Genomic DNA, 15,677 nt, shown 5'->3' with positions numbered 1-15,677 from the left:
CAAATAAAAATACAGGACACCCAGTTGAATTGGAATTTCAGATAAGCAATAAATAATATTTTAGTACAAGTATGTCCCATTCAGTATTTGGAATCTACTTCTTTTTTTTTTTTAATTTTTTTAAGTTTATTTATTTTTGAGACAGAGAGAGACAGCATGAACGAGGGAGGGGCAGAGAGAGAGGGAGACACAGAATCTGAAGCAGGCTCCAGGCTCTGAGCCATCAGCCCAGAGCCCGACGCGGGGCTCAAACTCACGGACCGCGAGATCGTGACCCAAGTTGAAGTCGGATGCTTAACCGACTGAGCCACCCAGGCGCCCCTGGAATCTACTTCTATTAAAAACTGATTTCATTGTGTATCTGAAATTCAAATCCAGCAGAGCATCCTGTATTTGACCTCACAACTCTACCTTCTCCTCCTTTAAGACTTGGAATAACACTTCTTCCCTTAGGAAGGCTTCCTGGATTCCTCGCTTGCCCTCTCTAGTTCTCCCACAGCACCCAGTGTCCTTATCACAGTGTAGTCTACACAGCTTTAGAGAGAGCCGGGTGTGTGCACGCTTCCTCTACTGGACTTTGGGTTTCTAGAAGTCAGGGAAGAATATTATCTCCCTTCTGCTCCTCCAGAATACAGTATTTGATACATATTTGATTTTTTTTTAAATTCCCCCAGCTATTTCATTAGACGTACCTTCTTTCTAGTGAGAGAGACAGCATGAGAGCCCTTGGTGAAGGGTCAGGAGACCCAAGTTCCGGTCCTGACTACGCCCCTGATTCTGTGTGACTTTGGGCAAGGTCCCAAGCCCTCTCTGGGCTTCAGCCTCCTCTGTACAATGAGGGGTGAGGTAGGACCACTGGTTCTCTATCCTGGCTGCACTTACACATCGCCTGGGAGCTTCAAGACAATATTGGTGCTCCTCCTGGACCAGCTGATCTGAATCTCTGTAGATATATTTTTAATCTCCTTGCATAATTTGATGCTCAGTGGGGGCTGAGAACCACAGGATGAGAGGATCTCAAAGCCCTTCTGTTTCTCACATTCTAAGAGTCTTCTCTGCTAAAATTAGATTCTCCTGCTCGTCACTGAGGAGAACGGGTAGGAAGAGAGGCATCTGCATGTTTTAGAGCTTTCTGGGCTTTAATTTAGGCTGGTTCTACGAGGGCAGTGGGGGCCAAGGCCTGAGTCAGCGGCAGGGGGTCGGATCACCTGAAGCCACCTTCTGGAGCTGCTTTTCCAACTCCCATGGGATGTGGGGGGAAGCTCATGATGGTTCTGGGCTGCTGCTGGGACCCCGGTTTGGGAAAAGAGTTTGGAAAGTTTGCTAAGAATCACAGGACAGATGTAACCTCACATGGCTGGCTGGTCTTGCTGAGAGGTATAGAGTGGTGGGAAACAGAAAATGCATTTTGCACTCCATGCCAGCTTCCTGTAATGGTCCAGAAAGGGGGCAGGAAGGTTACAAGGAAGTGCCAGGGGGCAGAGGCAAGAGACCCGGGCTCCAGGCTGGGCCTTTGGCACTCATTTGCTGGGTAACCTTGTCCAGGACACTTCTACTTTTTGGGCCTCAGTTTTCTCACCTGTAAAGGGGACTATGTTTGAATGCTGATCTCTTACCTTCACATAGGACTCAACAGCCACACAACATCTCATCTTTCTATCCTGTTTGATTTTTACAGCAAGCACCCAGGGTGGGTGGCCCCATGCTTTTCCAGCAGACTCAAGAGGGAAACAGTTTGTCAAAGCCTATTTGGTAAGGACCCTCCCGGCTTCTACTGAGTAGTCCCACCCACTCCTCCACCAACTAGGTCATCAGCAGTTCCAAAGTTCTAAAATTTCCCCTCCATGTCAGAATTCTAAGGACAGATAACATGTATTCTAGGAGGTGAGATATATGTCAATAGCAGTCCTCAGAAGAAATAAAACCATTTTGCAGTTCAGAGGAAATTAGGTTTCCAAGAAGGAAGGAAGGAAGGAAGGGAGGGAGGGAGGAAAGAAGGAGGGAGGGAGGAGGGAGGAAGGGATGGGGGAGGGACAGAGGAAGGAGCGGGGAGGGGTGAAGCAAAATCTCCATTGCTGAGCAGAAGGCTTGGTGGCTCTGATCCCTTCGGCCTGCCCTAGGCACCAAATGGTGATTTTCCCCCTGCTTGATTTTGCACACTCATGTCACGAGAAGTGAATGATGGAGGAAAATAGCACATCAACATTGCCTGCTGCTTCATTCTTTGTAGATATTGGCAAGGCTGAATTTAGCACTGGGGAACTTGATTTTTTTTTTTTTTAAAAGACCAGATCTTCCTCAAAACTCAAAAAGGACTATTTTTGAACTCTGAAAAAGAACATCGAGTTCTCTTTCCTCTTCTGCCTTGGCAGGGCTCACTCAGTTGTAATTCCATTTAGGATGAGAGAGATCGCAGCACACATCCTGGGCCTCTCCAGCTGCCAACCGCTTGTCTGGCTCTGGGCTGACAGCAGGAAGGTGTTTTCCTGCATCTTAGAAACAGATGGAAGAAGCCTGGCCCAGGACTTGGGTGTGGTTAAACTGCTCCTGGATAAGCCACACCCTGACCCTCACAGAATGTGAGGAAACCTGGTGCCTAAGGACATGCGAGTACCCCAGAAGGCGGGGTGCAGGGGGGTGGGGGGGTGGGGGGCCGGCGAAGACTATCTCTGAGCTGGGGGTGCCAACTGCCCGTGGAGGGGGGGTGGCTTGGGACTGGCCCTTCTGAAGGGTGGGTCTCTTACCCCAATTCCTTTTTGGGTCCTGCCCCACCTGAAGGATCCCTAAAGGTGAGCCAGGATCACATCCCTGACTGGGGAGGGGAGGCACTGATAATGCCAAGTGCTTGCAGCTGACTCCCAGTGGCCTCTGAGCTACAACCCAACGCCACACGCCAAGAACTTAGCACTGTCAGCTGCTCAGCACCCTGTGGTAACACCTCTCTTGTTGAAATTTATGTTTCTGGTCTGTGCTCATCACATCCTGGGTCCCCCAAGGGCAGAGCCTCTTTCTGATTCATCCTAGCAAACGGCAGCTTGATCATGCACGTCGACTCAGTGTGTGAATGAACGAATGCATGAATGGTTCACAGGCAAGAAAACAAATGGACACGTGCGAGTTCACAGGCTCTGCCTTACTCGCGCCCCACCTGGGTCAGCGTGGCACGTGTGCTGGGTGTCCTGTGACACCATCCAGACGCTGCCGAACATCCAGCCTGCTGCATGTGCACCAGGCAAGCCGCTCAGACGGGCCTGCTGCTTCCCCAGCTCAGAGAGGTGGTAGCTTCTCTCTCTCCTGCTGTGTCCCAGCCTGGGACACATCTCCCCCACTGCCCCTAGTTCACCCCTGCTCTCCCTGCTCCTGGCTCTGCTTCAGCCTCTCCCTCCTCTCCCCTGGCCCCACCACCTAACCAAGCCGCCTCCTTGCACTCTGTCCTTTTTCTGTACGACACTCACTCTCACCTGTCACTTCTTTGGGGCCTAAGTATTTGTTTAACGTCAGCTCCGCGAGGGCAAGAACCAGCTGTTTGCTTGCGCTTCTCACCAGGGTTCGTCCAGAGCCTGGCACACCGTGGGAAAACCCTGGATAAATGACTGCTGGGTACGTGAATGAGTGAGTAAAAACTAAGTTAATGGAAAGCTCTGCCTGGGAGTGGAATCTCCAAGACTAGAGATGCCCTGCAGACCCCATGCCCTCATCTCCTTACTTGTCTTTCTCTGCTGAGTCATCCGCACCCATGGCTCCAGCAACCCCATCTTTGAGAAAGGAGCGGAACCCCCAGCATCAGTCCGAAGTGGGTTTGCTGCACTGGACACTCAACAAGGTCCTGCTTCCACCTTCCGTGGAGTCTTTGACTAGACCCTTGGCAAAGCGGCTCTCCCCGAAGCCCCTCAGCTTTCTGGTGCCTCAGGCCTGAATGCCTGTTGTCCTCTGGACATCTTGATTTCTTGGCCTCTGATCCAGCACTTGAAACAGCAGTACCACAGACACAGCTCCTGGCCCCACCTTAGCCCTTGGACCTACCTGGGGCCTCCCTCCTATATCCCCTGTCCTCTGAACACCACCACCTCTCTGCCTAAACCCCTGCTTTCATCTGGCTTCTCCCAATACTTCCCTCAGCCCCATTGACCCTGAGGGGTCCATGCCTTCAAGTGTCATATAGAGGCTTTTCTAATGTGCCCCCCCCCACGAGCCGGCTTCATGTCACTTGGCCGTGTAGCCCCTCTTGCCCCTCCTCTGTGTCCACCTCCCCTACAGAGGAGGGTTTCATCCAGGTCATGCTGGATGGTGCTGCTAACAGGATGAAGCTGCCTGATTTCAAGCCCCACGGGCAAGGCGTTTCATGTCAGTGGGTCTCCTTTCTCCATCCACCAAACAGGGACAAGAGTAAAACTTACTTCTTAGGATTGCTGTGGTCAATAAACGCAGCGAGGTATTAGAAGCAATCCCCACAGCACCCGGGGCATAGGGGTGGGGGTGGGGGGTCAACAAATATTCAGTCCTTCCTTCCCCAGAGACACTGCCGCCTTTCATAGGGCTGATGTACAGGGACAGGCGCCCAAGGTTAGCCAGTGACACTGGTGTTGACTTACAGCTCCCCATCTCCTCTCCGGACAACGGAAGGGTATGGTATCACGAGCAGATAATAATAATTAGCCACGCCAACAAAAATAAAAGAGAAATCGTTTCAAGAAATCAACACAGAAACTTAGAGCAATATTGCAGTTCTATTTTGGCACAGGAACTGGCGGTTCTGACAGCGGAGTCATTTGATAATCCCTCTGAGCTGCCTAATGAGGCCAGTGACATCACGGAGGGTGATCGGAGGGGAAAGACTGGGATAAAAACAGCTCCAGGGTGAGTCAGTGGGGGAGATGCCGGACCTCCCTGCTGCACAGGTTAACTGGAAGTCAGGGGGACCCCCGATCGGGGAAATAGATGGAATAGATGGAAAAATTTGGAAATAGATGAGCATAATGAGGAATCGAATCTGATTTTGGGGGCTTTTGACAAAACAAATCTTGAACTGGAAAGCAAACCAGTTAAGTTCCCCAAGTTAAGTGTTCCGTTTCCATCTGGGTGAAATACTCACTGCCTCAGTGCTCGATTGCGTACTTTCTCTCCCAGCCCTGATGCCCTTCAAGCCACTGTCCTGTGTCCTTTCCTCAATGTTCTGCCTCCTGAGGAAATGGTTGTTTGGACTCAGAATCTACACGTTGACTCTCCCCATCATTCACTCCTTGGGTCACTGCAACCTGGCTTTGGCCACCAGACCCACCGGGGTCACCCCTCATGCATACACAGACTTCTCACTGCCCATCCCCTCATGGTTCCGCTACAGATGAGAGCCACGCCCTTGCTGTTCCCCAGCACAAATGCCACCAGGACTCATGCACAACACCCACGAGGAGCCGGAGGGTGTGAGGAGGCAGAAGACAGCTGCAGCCTGCCGAATCCCCTAGCACTGCGGCCTCACTTGACCCCTGGCCTCACACAGCCCTGGGTCTCCCAGCCAGCCCGAACCCTCATTCTGTCTCCCTAGTTCTTACATTAGGTTCTGCCTGTCTTGACTTGGTCTTTGGTTCCCAGGTCATTTGTGGCTAGCCAACCCCCATTGTGACTAGCTTTGTCCCATTTCCACGCATCTGTCAAAGGCTTCTAAGGTAGCCAGGGCTACTTGCCTCCAGAGCCCCAGGCCCCCACTCAGTCATGCTTTCTGCCTGGAGCTGGGCAATGCTAATGATGTCCACATCTGCATGCTAATGACACCACAAAGATTGCAACAGGACCTCCTCGTGGCATTACGGAAGGCTTTCAAGTCTACCTGTCCCCACCTAGGTGGCCTCAAACTCCAAAGGTCCCAAACAGAGCATAGTATGAGCTGGGGTCACCTGCAAGCCAAGGTGAGAGGGCTCAGAAGAAACCAAATCTGCCAACACCTTGGACTGCCAACCTTCAGAACTGTGAGAAAATAAATAGTTGTTTAAGCCACCCAGCCTGTGGTATTTTGCATGGCAGCCCAAGCAGACTAATACACCCACCTTTATTAATGGCACCAGCATCCACTTTAGTCCCTGAAGCCAGAAATCTGGAACCTTCCTTGACTCCTCCCCCAACCTCACTGTCACAGCCAGATAGTCACAGTTGACTCTCTATCTTTCTTTCCCATTTCCACTTGCCTTGAGTCTCTTCTCACCCCATCCACCCTCCTGTCATTATCTGGGAGGCGGTTAGCAGCTCCCAAGTCTCCCCTGTTACCCCCCAGGCCAGGGAGCACAACTGTGGTGGGCCCGCAGGGTGTTTGCTGAGCCCGATCCCCTGTGGGGCTGGGACTCAGGGCACACAGGGCAGGGACTAGACTGTAATAAGGAGACAAGCGTGGTGAAGGGCTCTGAATATCAAATCACCTTCTGGAGCTTTAGGGGTTGTTTGTGAAGATCATATGGAAACACACGTGGAGATGGACGGTGCTGTACAAATATGTGATGAGGGGGCGGGCTTCCCAAAGTCTGGTTCTCTGAGCCATGCAAAGTTGTAAAGTTAAATGACTTTGCTCCAGGCCTCTGTGAGCCTCCTAAACTTGAGAGGTCTGCACCCTCTGTCTGTCCCCCTCTGTTTTCTCTTCCTGGGGGTGGAGGGGGGGGCTGGGCAGGATTTGATGCAGGGGCTGGTAAAGGACCTATGCTGGCCTTCCCTGGGATGCTTCCATATCTCTCTGGGATGGGTTCTCATGGATCTGCGGAGTGATGGGTTTGGGTGGTTTTATTTCTATTTTCCTCATTTTGGTTTTGCTAATGGGTTCCTGTCTTAATACTCGTGGTCTCCTCTAGTCCTTTTTAGAAACAGAGAGTGTGTTCATGCAAAATAAACTGTCCAAGGCTCTCTGCAGATGCAGGTCAAACCCTTCTAGAAGACATGGGGAAGGTTCCAGAAAGGCTGTTACCTGCAATGTCACAGAGTTCTGCATCTGAGGCATTTGCCAACGCTTCCTCCAGCTCTGGCTCCAGCGTCACACTTTCCAGCACGGGATCCATTGGCTTCTGCTTGGGGACCCAGACCTTTCCTGCAAACACACGGGTGTCTGTTACAGGGCGTGTGGCTGCGCTGGGGCATCCTCTGGTGATGGTGCCGGGTGGACTATCTCACAACCCTGTGGACCCCTCTGTGCTGAGACTCGCTTGAGGTTTCTCCTTTGGGAACCCAGTGCCAAACTTCCCCAGAGAACAGGAATCAAAGATCTCCAACCAGAGCACCTCTCACATTTGAAATGAATAACTTTAAAATGTGGTCAGACCAGACTGCTTGCTATTGAAAACATTGGTCATTAGTGAAAGCAACCTGTAAGTCGGAAAGAGATACAAAAGAAAAATTTTATAGACTGTCAGGGTCTAGGGTATCCTACCCAAGGGGTCTGATGTGAGAGAACAATTTAGAAGCATATCTAAACAAAATGCATTCAGATTATTAAAAGAATAGGGAGCAAAAAGGTATCCTTGCCTCATGCAACATTATATTTTTTAAGGTGTCAGATGCATGACTGGATGAGGAGGCAAAAAGGCACACACCAGGATGTGTGTCACTTTACTGACCACTAATAGGGATTGCTGAAGAAAGCTGGGGCATCCATATGATGGAGTTCTTGCAGTTAGTATAAAGGATGGTGGAGATGTTCACTCACTAGGAAGGATATGTCTAAGACATAATGTGTGAAACAGCAAGTCTGTGACAGAGCGTGAGCAATTTAATTCCATGTATGAAAATTGCGTTTATCTATTCATCCATCCATCCATTCATGCATGCACTAGATATTTATTGGATGCTTCCTAAGTGCCAGGAACCTTTCTAGGGGTCAGGGGCGGGGCAGCACTGAACAATTTATAATTTAGTGAAAGGAGACAGGTGAGAAATAAACATGCAAAGATATCACGTGGTATTAGGCATTGTGGAAGAAAATAAAGCAGAGTAAAAGACTAGGCAACTCCAGGCTGGGGTGCAGGTGAGGAGGACGCTGCTCTTTTGGGTAGGTGGTCAGGCCTCACTGAGATGATGGCCTAAGAGCTGGGACCTGACAGAGGGAGGAAAGGAGCCCTGAAAATCAGTTGCAAGACAAGGGTGCCTGCCTTTAGTGCTACCGTTCAACATTGCACTGAAGGTTCTCGTCGGAGCAAACAGACAAGAAAAAAAATGGCATCCAGACTGGAAAGGAAGAAGTAACATTCTCTCTGTTTGTAGATGACATGATCAAATATGTAGAAAACCCTAAAGATTAAACAAAACACTGTTGAGGACTAATAAACACTGTTAGGGCTACATTACAGGGTACAAGATCAATGCACACAAATGAGCAGTGTTTCTGCTCAGCGGTGATGAGCAATCTGAAAGGGCATTTAGCAAAACAATTTCACCTACAATAGCATCCAGATGAATAAAATGCTTAGAAATAAATTTAACCAAGGAGCTAAAGGATTTGTGCATGGAATGCCAGAAAACATTGCTGAAAGAAAGGAAAGACAACCTAAATAAATAGAAAAATATCCCGAGTTCGTGGATTGAGAGACAATATTAAGATGGCAATATTGCCCAAAGCAATCTCCAGATTCAATGCAACCCTTATCAAAATTCCAAAGGCCTTTTTTAATTTTTACAAAAATAGAAAATCCAATCCTCAAATTCATATGGAATCGCAAGAGGTCCCAAACATACAAAACAATCTTGAAGGGAACACAGTTGGAGGGCTCAGACTCCCTTATCTCAAAACTTATTGCGAATTTAAACCATGTGGCACTGACAAGGATAGACATGCAAACAACGGGATAGGATTGAGAGTCCAAAAATGAACCCATATACCCATGGCAAATTGATTTCTGACACGGATAACAAGCCCATTCAATGGGGGAAAGAGCAGTTTCTTCCAGAAGTGGCGATGGGGCCGGACATCAGCATGCAAAGGATGAAGCTGTACCCCTATCTCACACCATATACAAAAATGAACTGAAAATGGGTCAATGACTCAAACATAATACTTAAAACTATAAAACTCTTAGAGGAAAACATAGGCATAAATCCTCACGACCTTAGACCTTGGTAACATATTCTTAGCTGTGACAACAAAAGAAAAAAATAGATCAACTGGACTTGATCCAAATTTACTACTTTTGTCCATCAAAGGACATTATCAGGGAAGTGAAAAAAATCCTATATTTGATAGCGTCTAGTATCTAGAAGATATTTAAAAAATTTACAATTAACACCAAAAACAACCCAATTTAACCCAAATGACTTAAAGACTTTTCTACAAAGAGGACGTGCATATGGCCAAAAAGTACCTGCAAAGATACTTAACATAAATGGTCCTTAGGGAAATGCAGATCAAGTAACGATGAGATACCACTTCACACCCATAAGCAGCTACAATAAAACCAGAATCAAAAACCAAAATGGAAAATGACAAGTGTTGTCAAGGATCTGTATGTTGCTGGTGGCCATGTAAAACGGTACAGACATAGAATTACCATGTGATCCAGGAATCCACTCCTAGACATCAACCCAAAAGAACTGAAAACAGGTACTCAAACAATTTTCTGTACAGGAATGTTCATAGTAACACTAATCACAACAGCCCCAAAGTGGAAACAACCAAAATGTTCATCAGTGGATGAATGGATAAACAAAGTGTGTAATATTATTCGGTCAGAAAAGGGAATGAGTGAGTCTCAAAAAAAATATGCTGTGTGAAAGAAGCCAGACACACAAAATCACATATTAATATGATTTGATTCATAGAAAATATCCAGGATAGGTAAATCCATAGAAATAGACAGGTGGTTGCCAGGGGCTGGGGGGAGCAGAGAATGGGGAGTAACTGCTTATTGGGAGCAGGGTTTTATTTTGGAGTGATGAAAATGTGTTGGATCTACATAGAGATGGTTGCACAGCATTGTGGGTGTAATAAATGCCACTGAATTGTTCACTTTAAAATGGTTGATTTAGGGGCGCCTGGGTGGCGCAGTCGGTTAAGCGTCCGACTTCAGCCAGGTCACGATCTCGCGGTCCGTGAGTTCGAGCCCCGCGTCAGGCTCTGGGCTGATGGCTCGGAGCCTGGAGCCTGTTTCCGATTCTGTGTCTCCCTCTCTCTCTGCACCTCCCTCGTTCATGCTCTGTTTCTCTCTGTCCCAAAAATAAATAAAAACGTTAAAAAAAAATAAAAAATAAATAAAAAAAAATAAAATGGTTGATTTGGGGGGGGCGCCTGAGTGGCTCAACTGGTTAAGCGTCCGACTTCGGCTCAGGTCATGCTTTCACAGTTCGTGGATTCAAGCCCCGTGTTGGGCTTTGCACTGACAGTGTGGAGCCTGCTTGGGATTCTTTCTTTCTTTCTGTCTCTCTCTCTCTCTCTCTCCCTTCCCCTCCCTTACTCTCTCTGTGTCTCCAAATAAATAAATAAACTTGAAATAAAACCTCAACAGCTTTTAAAAAAAAGGTTAATTTTGGGGGCACTGGGTAACTCGGTCAGTTCAGTGTCTGACTCTTGATTCCAGCTCAGGTCATGATCTCGTGGTTCATGGGATAGCCTGTGTCAACACAGAACCTGCTTGGGATTTTTTCTCTTTTCTCTCTCTACCCCTCCCCTGCTTGTTCGTTCTCTCTCTCACTCTCTCAAAATAAATAAATAAATAAATAAATAAATAAACAAACAAACAAACAAACAAACAAACAAACAAACTTAAAAATATATACAATGCTTAATTTTATGTTATATGAATTTTACCTCAATTTTTTAAAAAACCCTGCTCAGTTTGGCTATTGATTGAGAGTCTCCAGTAGGGGGACAAGCAAGAATGGGAGCCAGGGGCTGGTGAGGAGGCTCCTGCAATAGTCAGGGCCAGAGATGATGGGGACTTGGACCAGGGTTGTAATGGTAGCAGTGGGGAGGGGTGGGAAGTACAGAGAGAAAAGTCCAGAAGAATATTCACTAAAATGGGATCAGTGCCTATTCGCTCAGTAGAGAGAATCACTTTGGGTTACTTTATTGTTTAAATTGTTTATAGCAAAAATCAATTACATATTTGAGCAGAACATATAACAAGGTCATGTGGGGGGAAAATGCATCACAACCTCCACCAGAGGTGGATCTGGAAAAGGGCAAAATATGCAAAGAAAACTAAATAGTTAAAAAGAAAATCTGAGGGGCGCCTGGGTGGCGCAGTCGGTTAGGCGTCCGACTTCAGCCAGGTCACGATCTCGCGGTCCGTGAGTTCGAGCCCCGCGTCAGGCTCTGGGCTGATGGCTCAGAGCCTGGAGCCTCTTTCCGATTCTGTGTGTCCCTCTCTCTCTGCCCCTCCCCCATTCATGCTCTGTCTCTCTCTGTCCCAAAAAAATAAATAAACGTTAAAAAAAAAAAATTAAAAAAAAAAAGGGGCGCCTGGGTGGCGCAGTCGGTTAAGCGTCCGACTTCAGCCAGGTCACGATCTCGCGGTCCGTGAGTTCGAGCCCCGCGTCAGGCTCTGGGCTGATGGCTCGGAGCCTGGAGCCTGTTTCCGATTCTGTGTCTCCCTCTCTCTCTGCCCTTCCCCTGTTCATGCTCTGTCTCTCTCTGTCCCAAAAATAAATAAAAACGTTGAAAAAAAATTAATAAAAAGAAAATCTGTAAAAATGACAGATGGAATGAATAGGATCGTCATCCAATAAATGTGTAAGACCTGTGGTTTCTCACACCCTGGCAGCAGGTGTCTCCAGAAAGGGCAGTGGCTCTAAGACACAAGAGGGACTTGGACTTCTTCCCTTCCTTCATCTTACTAGTTGGAATGCAGATGTGATGACTGGAGCTTCAGCAGCCAGCTGGACCATGAGCACAAGGACATATTGCAGGGAGGGCAGAATGAAAAACTGGAAAAGGGTCTTGATTGCTAATGCCAGGGAAGATGCCTTGCTAGCCCAGAATGCCTAACCCTGCAGCTAAGCGAAAGAAAAACTTTTATCTAAGTCTCTCTCATTTTATTTTACCTTTTTCCTCAGCAGTCAAATCTAATTCTGCACGGACAACTCAATATAATTCTGCATTAAAGATATCGTGTATGAAGCTCTATTCTGATCCTCACCACTTGAGTAAGAGTGAATGAGAGTCCAGGTTCCTCAGGACTTTGCACTGTTTTATGGCTCCTACCACATTCTGTTGGGTCTTGTGGAGACTGGGGTGCTGTTTCCCCTCAACCTTGACTGGTTTTAGGCCCGGCGTTGGGTAAATAAATGCTCAGTGAGGGCTGGACACCATGGCCCTAAGTCTGCCTGTTACAGCCAGAAAGTCTCCTTCCCCACACTCTCTACTGAGACCTGTACTTACTCAGCCTACAAAGACTCCAACAATCATCATGTAAATACTTTATGATGATGATGCTGGTTGTGGTGGTGATGATGATAAATCTCTTAGGCATGTCATTCTATGGAAATAGAATAGATTCTAGGTACCTTCCTTGGGCCAGTGTACTTTTTCCTGAAGACAATCAGGCTCTGGGAGTCTGGAGAGCTGTTCCTGGCTCCATGCCATTCCAGCATTCCATGGAGGGGCAGCAGGATTGGTTTGCCCAGATTCCCTTCCCCACCCTCCACCCCCACCTCCAATCTCCAGCTCCTTCCCTCAGAGGGAGGTGGGCACGGGGACAATGACTCACCAGCAGTCCACCCAGCTGTGCTGCAGACTCTCACAGCCTCAGTTTCCTTTCTTTTTAAGTTTCTTTATTTATTTATTGAGAGAAAGAGAGAGGGAGAAAGAGAGAGAGAGAGAGAATGCATGCATGTGAGAGCAAGTGAGGGAGGGGCAGAGACCGAGGGGGAGAGAGAGAAGCCCAAGCAGGCTCTGCGCTCTGTGGAGCCCCACATGGGGCTCGAACTCATGAACCATGAGATCATGACCTGAGCTGAAATCAAGAGTCAGACGCTTAACTGACTGAGCCACCCAGGTGCCCAGGTTCTCCATTTTTCAAATGTACAGGTGGGAAAATGGGAGTTTTAAGTCCCCCACAAATCCTGATATTCTATTATCTTTATTTGCTGCACAGAAATCACGCCTCACAGCACAAGCACCTTGCTTAAAAACCTCTCGTGCCCTCACTCTCAGGGGGGCATACTCGGCCCTTAGGGTCAAGACCTCCTTCCTTGCCACCCCTCCAGGGTGCCTCAGACCACACAATCCTCTCCACATCCGTAGTCCAGATGCCCCTTGAGCTTCCCTGACCTTCCAAGTTTTCCATAAAATCTGGACCGAGCTCCAAGCCCACGTTTGTGATGCCAAAGTCCTCCCCATGATGCTACTTCTGTTGGCTTTTTCATTTGATTATTTATCACGCAACAGGGATACAGAGATAAAAGCCACAGTCGTGGACCCTTGGCTCATCATGTTTACAACCTTGGGGGTGGGGGGAATGGAAGAGACTGAAAATGAACCATTACACAATTAATTAATTAGAATTAATGCTTTCATTCAACAGATGCTTATTAGGTGCCTACCACATGCTAGTGTTTATTAGGTGTAGACGTAATGATGAACAAAACAGATGCGGCCCTCATACTTGTGCGGCTTATATACTAAGGAAGTAGCCCACAAGATTCATTGTAATTTATTTGATTTTAACTCATTCATTCAGCAACTCTCTGCTGAGCCCTACTGGATACCAGGCCCTGTCCTGGGTGCTGGGGGTACTGGGTGAGCAAAACCAGCCTGAGCCTGAGTGCCTGCCCTCATGGGGCTTATAGCCAGTGGGAGAGACAAGTGACACATGAAGGGAAAATTATAAAATGGAAATTGCTATGAAGGACACACCCACAGGCTCCTGAGATGGAGAGTAACCAAGGGAGGAGCTGAAGGGACTACATGTCCTAAACAGGATGGGCAGGAAAGGCTTCCCTGAAAGAGGAGACAGTATAGTTGAGACCAAAAGTGTAATAATAGCTGGTACTTGCACAGCATTTGCTATGGGCCAGGTGCTAAGTGCTTTATATATATCTTAACTCATAACAACTTTGTCAGCTTGGTAATACTATTTTCCGCATTCCCGTTTCACAGAGGAAGAAACGGAGGCATGGCAGATTCAAAAATGTACTCAAGCTCACACAGCTAGTAAGTGGTAGTGTCAGGATTGCAACCAGACTACATGTAGCTCCAGGCTATTTCTAAGCATTAAGCCTCTTATAAGGGAGGAAGAGCCAGCTATGAAGACAGCATGGAGCCAGACAGCAGGAGCGGCGGTCCAGGCAAAAGGAGTACATGCAAAGGTCCTGAGGTGGAAAAGATCTCAGAATGCGTGAGGAATAGAAGGAGGCCTGTGGGGCAGCAGCGGGGCGAGTGAGGGCAGACACAATATGAGGACAGCAGAACGGTTTGGAGAGCAAAGGGAAGTCCTAAAAGGGTTGGACAGTCAGGGAGTGCCTCTCTGTTCCCCAGTCTTCTAAATGACTTGCCTTAGGATGGGGCAGAGAGTCTTAAAGGGACAGATAAAGGAGGGGATGCAGGTGCCAGAGAAAGGAACACAGCAGAAAGAGCACGGATAGTTAGGGTACAGCTAGGTTATCTCATTCCCAATTTGCATAGGACGAGCCTTGTGTAGGCCTTATGCCTGTATATCATGATTCATAGTTTCCTCTTTCATTTTCAAAGGTGCCTAGGTTTGTATGAGAAATGATCAGACACCCTGATGAAAGGGGGTTTAGGGGAAAGCTTTGCTGGTCTGGTAGAGATCACTCTTTCCTCAGTTTACCCAAAACTTCACTACATCCACACCATGCATTGCTGCTTTTGGTGTTGGTTTTGTGAATTTGGTCCAGGCAGGCATGTGGGCAAGAAGGCCCAGTCACATGTGGCTCAGCAGAGGGCCTGGCACGTAATTGGCACTCAACGATGCATGGGGAGCGATATATTCATAAGAACAACATTATTCAGTACCTCGCTTTTCCCCTGTGTAGGGGACCAGATCTTCTCGGTCCTTAAACTCCTTTGCTTGCTTTTCCAAGTGATCCAAGAGCTCCTCCCTTTTAAAGGGGCCCGTGGGCGCCTTGGTGGTCTGATCCTTCTGCCTCAGGCCTGCGGGCAGCAGTGCATTCTACAGTGGAGGTTGTGGGGCCGGGGGACATACACAGAGAGAGAGAACGAAAGAGAAAGAGAGTGGTCAGCTGCTGAAGACTTGCATTTCTCCCAAAATTCGTCATTGAACAGTGGGATCTTAGAGCCCAGCAAATGGATCCAGGTCGCTCATTTACATGTGAGGAATCTGACACCCAGGAGGGGCAGGGACTTGCTCAAGGTCACCCTGCAGACGAGGGGCATAGCTAGGCTGGGACTCAGGTCTCTTAATGGTCCAGAGTCTCTAAACCTGCAATGTTTCTGAAGGCAAGGGGGTGAGGAGGCAGCCGACATGGAGCTGAACAGAGAGGGGCTCTCCAAGAGCATCTGTGAGTCTGAGTCTGATTAAGTTGGCATTTGGATGCAGGAGGATCGTTCCAGCTATTGTGTATACAGTGGCTGGGGAAAGAAGCCCGAGGGGCTTGAGTTAGGGCCCTGGATGCAGTATGAGGCAAGAAGCGACAGACTCAATAACCAAGCGGCAGGGGGTGGGGGTGGGGTGGGGGGGGGGTGGGGGGAAGGCTCAGCAGGGGTGGGTGAGGCATGCTTTGGGGCTGTATCCCTG

General features: G+C 48.2%; 1 protein-coding gene across 2 annotated transcripts in view; it reads right to left on the bottom strand.

Annotated features, from left to right (window-relative positions):
- Positions 1 to 15,677, bottom strand: part of TMOD1 (tropomodulin 1) — an 87,599-nt gene that overhangs the window by 31,263 nt on the left and 40,659 nt on the right. For both annotated transcript variants that reach the window (XM_086683562.1, XM_086683563.1), the window contains exons 3-4: positions 14,936 to 15,092; positions 6,944 to 7,063 (exon numbers count right to left, since the gene is read on the bottom strand). In XM_086683562.1, coding sequence (XP_086539688.1) covers positions 6,944 to 7,063; positions 14,936 to 15,092 — 277 coding nt within the window. The remainder of the gene's footprint in view (positions 1 to 6,943; positions 7,064 to 14,935; positions 15,093 to 15,677) is intronic.

The sequence above is a fragment of the Puma concolor genome, chromosome D4 (assembly GCF_028749965.1).
Source record: "Puma concolor isolate L17-30 chromosome D4, mPumCon1.1.hap2, whole genome shotgun sequence".
Classification (NCBI taxonomy): Eukaryota; Metazoa; Chordata; class Mammalia; order Carnivora; family Felidae; genus Puma; species Puma concolor.
Note: the sequence above shows the minus strand (reverse complement) of the source record. Positions and strands in the feature narration are given on the sequence as shown.